This window comes from Opisthorchis viverrini (assembly GCF_000715545.1).
Source record: "Opisthorchis viverrini unplaced genomic scaffold opera_v5_11, whole genome shotgun sequence".
Lineage (NCBI taxonomy): Eukaryota > Metazoa > Platyhelminthes > Trematoda > Opisthorchiida > Opisthorchiidae > Opisthorchis > Opisthorchis viverrini.
The window spans coordinates 3,679,247-3,685,216 of NW_008751667.1; the positions used below are offsets into that span (position 1 = coordinate 3,679,247).

Consider the following 5,970-nt stretch of genomic DNA (forward strand, 5'->3'; position numbering starts at 1 on the left):
CATTACAAAGTAGATTTTAGTGGTTGTGTGTAGTCCATGTGTCGCTGGTGATAAGTTTCACTGGACGACGCCCGTAATTTTCTACGATCTGTTTCGAAAGTAGGCTGGAAAACTGAGCGGCGCCGTCTGCAATCCGAATAAGTTCGGCTGGAAAAGATCTGTCTGCGTCACTTTCGATGCAGGGAATCTCCACATTAAGCTTTCGTTAGACCAGTAGATGCAGTGGATGCCTGAGAGAAGGCCAATATTCGGGTCAGCACGAAGTGTTCTTGGGGAGCAATGGTATCACTCCTCTCTTATAAGACACATGGTTCCTCTCAAGCGATATCACTCTTGTTGTGTCCGTAAAGTACGAACCCAGTTGTGAGTTGCGTCGTGCAGCGGGCACAGCTGTAGCACCTTTCGGTGCCTAGCTGCCATGCCACCCTAAGGTTGCACGAGGGCTGGGATATTGCCAGGTTGCCCAAGCCTAGACAGGGGAAGTCGAGTGGCAGAGGTCGGTTTCGAACCGACGGACCTTCCGGTCAGCTCTAACCACTTGGTCCATCTCGCACAACGCAACGTAGAGCAACGTTGGTAGGAACACACTCGTTAGGCTGAAAAATAGCAGCGCACAGATGACAGTGTCACAGAGATTGGCTGGTTGTCTGAGCATGTCCAAACTTCGTTCAATGGTTACACAGCGATGAACACATGTTTCACACACATGGTACCGAAGGAAGGCGAACACGGATGTCACATGCACCCATATGACCAAGTCACTGTTGGTCTAGTGCGAACCAACTCTGAACAGAGTCCTGATTGGATGCGCGACACCCCGAAGAGACCTCAAAATGTATTATGGATGCGCGATAATGTGCACGATGAGAATGTTGGGCGTTCAGCCGGCTCTTAGCGGACAACCTGCGACAAACACTACCGAGGATCTTCGCATATGGACAAAAACAAATCAAGTGGTGACTAACTGATCAGCCCCATGCGATTCCTCGCGCGATCCATGCAAGGAACGATAAGAGACGTCATCCAGTTCCTCCTTATAGAGTTTATTCGGGGGGATGTTCTGTATTCTGTTCTGTATTTTGAAAAGCAACTTTATAGGTTGAACGGATGACAGCTAAGCGGATAGATCTAGCTATGACGTCAGCATATAGACTATACTTCGACACATGTGTGTCCGTTTTACCCCTTTACAGGACTGCTGTTATACCACCCACATTACCTAGTAAGTAGGTGAGCTGGTTGGGTTATCCACCCTTCAAACGAATCAAAGAGGAAAAAAACTGAATTGACAATGCTGCGACTGTGGGATTAGGGGTTTAGGTTGAGATCTAGTCCCGTGAGTGAATCCAGTTAACGCTGTTCCATCCTTTTTAAAAATTGTTGGTCGCGCACTTTGGAAGATTCGAATCCGCGACCTTTCAGCTCATAGCTGAGCGTTATACAACCCGGTAGCTGGTGGTTGATCAGCCGAGTGATTAGGGCACACTAAGACAGAATGGAGCGCAAATTAGTCTTCAGTCACACAGCTCAAGTCACATGAGCTGTGCTTGACTGTCGGTTCGAGGGAGGACTTCTAAGACGAAAGACTCATACAGCTTTTGAGATTTTCTTTGATTAGGGTCCATGAGTAGTGCTGCAGGCCCTTATTACCCTTGAAACCCCTGAGATACGAACTACTGGTGAATGCCTTCGAGGAATATGAGATTTTCAACTCAGATGAGTTCACGTGGAAAATGAAAACTCAATTTAGTGTTAACAATCATCTTCCGTTTTATCCAATACGTCAACACAACACTCAGTGTGCCCGAATATTGTGGAAGCATGTATCAAACAAACGTCATTCGTCCACTTGACTACGAGGCAACGGGACGAACTTGTGGCGCGGTTGGAGCGCCAGAGTTGCAATTCGACTGGAGAACAATTGACTGGCTAGATCAAGCATTTCTGCATTTTCCTCTCATTCAGCGAAACTTCGTTCTGTTCCCCCAACTAAAACGTGTCGGGATTGTTGTCTGAGCCTCCGTGTGTAACACCACATACTGTTGCTCTTTTGAAAAAAAACATTGCAAATTGTAGAGTGACTAATCTGACCTGCGTACACACGAACAACTAGGCCAAGAACTTTCCATGAAGCTTCTGTTTGTGCTCTCTCTCTATTCAACGCCACATTTCCATTCCCATAGAGCATGTTCAAGAAGTTCGACCGCGACAAGAACGGCAGCTTCGATGCTTTCGAACTTCGTGACGTCATGAGATCGCTGGGTAAGTCTATGCGTGGCTATTCTATTGCTGCAGATGCGTTGTCGTAGCCAGTAGAGACTTAGAAGTTTGCTGCAGTTTTACGTGCGACGACACTGACCTTGGGATACCACCCTTTACACGGAACGGTTTTAAGCTCAAGGAGTCAGTTCCATCTTATGAGCGCGCAGTCAGTCTTATATGTGCCTGTGAGCACCAAAGATATAAAGGGAACAGCATACGGTGCTCGAATGCGGAAGCTTATGGCCCATTGATCACGACCATTTCACCGAGGTGTAAGCACCCTTCCTTAGTCCGTTGGCTTGCAAGCTAATTGCCAAACTCGGCAAACGGACCGAGAGTTTTCATTCGCTTAATCGATTTTCTCATCACCTAATTACTCCCACTTTGCACCCAAGAACCACTGAAGGACAGCGAATTCGATATCCAATTTCCCGCCGAGGGCCAGATACAATCATCCAAGCACTATTTTATTCCTGTCAATCACTGAGCATTTCCTTTTCGTCTATTAGGTTTCCAGGTTAGCAACAAAGTCTACAACGCGATCGTGCAACGTTATGCGGACAGCGCCGGTCGAATCATGTTCGATGACTACATTCTTTTGCTTGTTCGACTGGTAACTGTGGTGGAAACATTCAAAGCCCAGGAACGATTGAACGATGGCCGAGCCGTGTTCGGGCTGGAAGATGTAAGTTGTCATCATTTTAGTTTTTTTCGTTTGTGGCTCACACCATAAAGTTCTCTCAATCCAGCGATTTCTCGTAAAGAATTTGAGGAGAATGTCATCATCATCATCATCGACAGCATGACATCAGTGTTCAACACCGATGCTTCACTGCCGTACAACCATGATTTATTTGAAAGGCTTATTGTAGAGAAAAGAGTAAAGATGGACGGGGAAGGGGTTTAGTGCTAGCTTACCACAATCATTCCTATACTTCCAGACACTCACTCAGGTGATCTAGATAGAAACTGAATGTGAAGAACAAGCGACCTTCTAGTGGGATTGTGTGAGCGCGTATGAGTTCGTGGTATCTTGCTTCGCTGGCTACCGTCAATACCCTAGACATGTGGAGTGATTTTTAGCAAATATTCACTCAGGTGAGAATAACCAAACTACACGCAGCTATAAGAAAACGGGATTTGCTCCCGTGCATCCGATAGGAATGTGGACGAAGAGAAGTTGATCCAAGGCGTCGAACAGAAAGGCAAGGGACAAGAAGACACGCCGGCGAGTTGCACATCCACTAGCTATACTAGGATGGAGCCAATACGAACACCACCTTCTGAATGCATGTCCGGTTTCAGTGGCCTCATTGTCTCCGCGTTTGTCAGGCGAAGAATACTGGGTAGTTTCCAGCGGTCGGTGATGCTCTAAGCTGTTCATTTGCAGTCCTAGACAGACCGTTCGGCGAACTCTCCAACGCACTGATGACTGCCCTTCTTTTTCTCCAAGTCTGTTGACTAACTTGGGCAAACATATGGCCCCTGACTACGGATCAGAAAGCCTTGTCTGATAAATCTCCCATCCCCCGTCACAGGCATTTCCGAGGCAAAGGTGTCATCGGGTCCTAAAACCCTCAGCCGTACTTCCGTGCTTCCGTCTTTAATGGGTCTCATTGGAGGGATCGGACACGTGGCCTCACACGTTTGCCTACCGGTTTTTGCTCACTTTATGAGCTTCAGTGAAGATGAGGACGCTCCAGTGGCTGGGATATTCTATTCTACCTATGAAAAGCGCATACATACACGCACTGGTACTTGCAGATGCGGCTTGAAATGGCTGATTGCTGTTCGGAATATACGCTCAATCCGGCTGGGTAGAAACGTCGCGCGGTACACTCGAGACAGCGGTGGATTCTAGTTGGGACATCATCGCCTGCAATCAACCACCGCTTGACTCCGTTGAGAGTTGTAGCTCCCAGGTGGACGATTACTTCCAACCGAAAACACCACAATGTGCACATCTTTCGAAACAATTTCCAGATTCAGTTGCACTGGAAGATCAGGTTCGATCAGTGACTACTCACGCAGTCAGCGGGAAAGAAAAAAGTACTAAAAAGACGAACATTGATCAAATTCATGATTCCAAATGAAAGATCCACATAACCCGGGCCTCAACCTATGTTTCTTATGTTTACTGAGGCGCTACCACAAAAGGCATGTTCGGAAAGGGATTAGCAATCTTTCAGAGCCCATCTGGTAAACAAATCGTTGTTGTACCGGCCTCATTTATTCGGAGTAAGGACAGCTGACCTGCTGTTTGTCCACAACCACTTCGGACTGCAACACCTCATTCTGCTATGCTGTGCTTTGACTTTAAACTTTCCATATTATACACCAGACAGTGCTCAATCTGTTTGACTAGATCCGAGCCGCGTTCCGAGCCGGAATTCCCATATGTAGTCAGCTGGTGCGAAAATGAGACAAATACCAGTGTAACGGTAATGCTACTGATGGAGAGGCATGCGAGTAGTATGGTTTCTTGTAAATTCGCTTTGCGTCTCTTCGAAAAGGGAGATCTATTGCGGAATTGGTGGAGCCGCTTTGTAGCATTTGCTTGGATTTGAGTAACAGGCAATAAAAAGTCAGGAAAATTCAGGAAGACACGTTCAAGGGAAGATCGATGTTCAGTTTTTGTAAACAAGATGCAAATGAGAGTCTTGCTTCCCTGTCCAATAGTCTGTAACTGGTTAGTTGGCATTTTCTAATGAATGACTCCGCAGCGAAGGCCTGCTTCCTTCCACCAGTTATGAACCACGCTAGAAGCAGCTACCAACTGTGTTCACCTGTGACGTGTAAGTCATATATTGGTTGTGGTGACCCAGTCAGCTCACTGGCGCTGTCAACAGGCAAAAGTTTTCTGTCCGATCGCCTTACTACTCATTTCACCCGCAAGTGAGCGTAGGACGCTCATCTAAGGGCTGATTTCAGGCACAATTCTCTTTTTTCGGTAGTTATTTTTGACGATAACTCTGTGCGGTGGCGAATTACGTGACCGAGGCGTAGCTATTCACAATGCCATGGTCATACTCATCTACAGTACTCGTGTTTACAGCGGTTAGCTCTCTGTAGTGGTCCTTTTGGTCTGTCCCGTTATATCCTGGAACTCCGGACCTTTCGCTGACGACACCACGTCACCAACTACACTGTTACCTGAAGGAAAAAGTACAAAGCGTTACCATGATCCTAAGACGTACCTTTTCACGAACAGGCACCGCATTGCATCATCCGCAGTGCGTGGTTGGTCAGGTGACCTTTGATCTATTCGCCGAGCTTCACACTTAGCTTGCAAATGTCTCATCACCAATCGAGGTAACATCACTGCGCGAACTGATGGTTTCAACTCGATTGGTGACGAAATATTTGCAAGCTCACCGCCAAGCTCGGCGAGCAAATCATCACTCAACGCACCCGGGCAACAAACATTGCAGTACATTCCCATCCGACCGTTTCCGGTCTTCGCATTAGTGCTCGATGTAGAGGATTTCTATTCCAATGCGATGACTCTTTCCCGTCTAGCTGATCTGAACACTAGTACATGATTTTGTCCAATTTAACTTCAACTTCCGTATTTCTCCCCGTCGCAACAGTTTGTTCGATCGACGATCTACATTTGACGAACCAATCCCGCCCAACATGCCGAATTCAATCCTCGACGTTGCCGACTTGTGATTCTCCTGTTCTGCCCTCCAGACATTACAGACAAAA

At 47.0% G+C, this 5,970-nt stretch overlaps 2 protein-coding genes across 2 annotated transcripts in view; one reads left to right on the plus strand and one right to left on the minus strand.

Moving 5' to 3' along the window:
* T265_01101 (hypothetical protein) overlaps window positions 1-3,224 on the plus strand; it is a gene marked incomplete at both ends in the record, with an annotated part of 68,509 nt that extends 65,285 nt beyond the window's left edge. Inside the window, 2 exons of the mRNA XM_009165044.1 lie at window positions 2,780-2,947; window positions 3,204-3,224. Coding sequence (XP_009163308.1) covers window positions 2,780-2,947; window positions 3,204-3,224 — 189 coding nt within the window. The remainder of the gene's footprint in view (window positions 1-2,779; window positions 2,948-3,203) is intronic.
* The window catches only part of T265_01100 (hypothetical protein), a gene marked incomplete at both ends in the record, with an annotated part of 24,557 nt that extends 18,859 nt beyond the window's left edge, over window positions 1-5,698 (minus strand). The window contains one exon of the mRNA XM_009165043.1: window positions 5,460-5,698. Within this exon, the coding sequence (XP_009163307.1) occupies window positions 5,460-5,698 (239 nt within the window). The remainder of the gene's footprint in view (window positions 1-5,459) is intronic.
* Window positions 5,699-5,970: the final 272 nt, after the last annotated feature.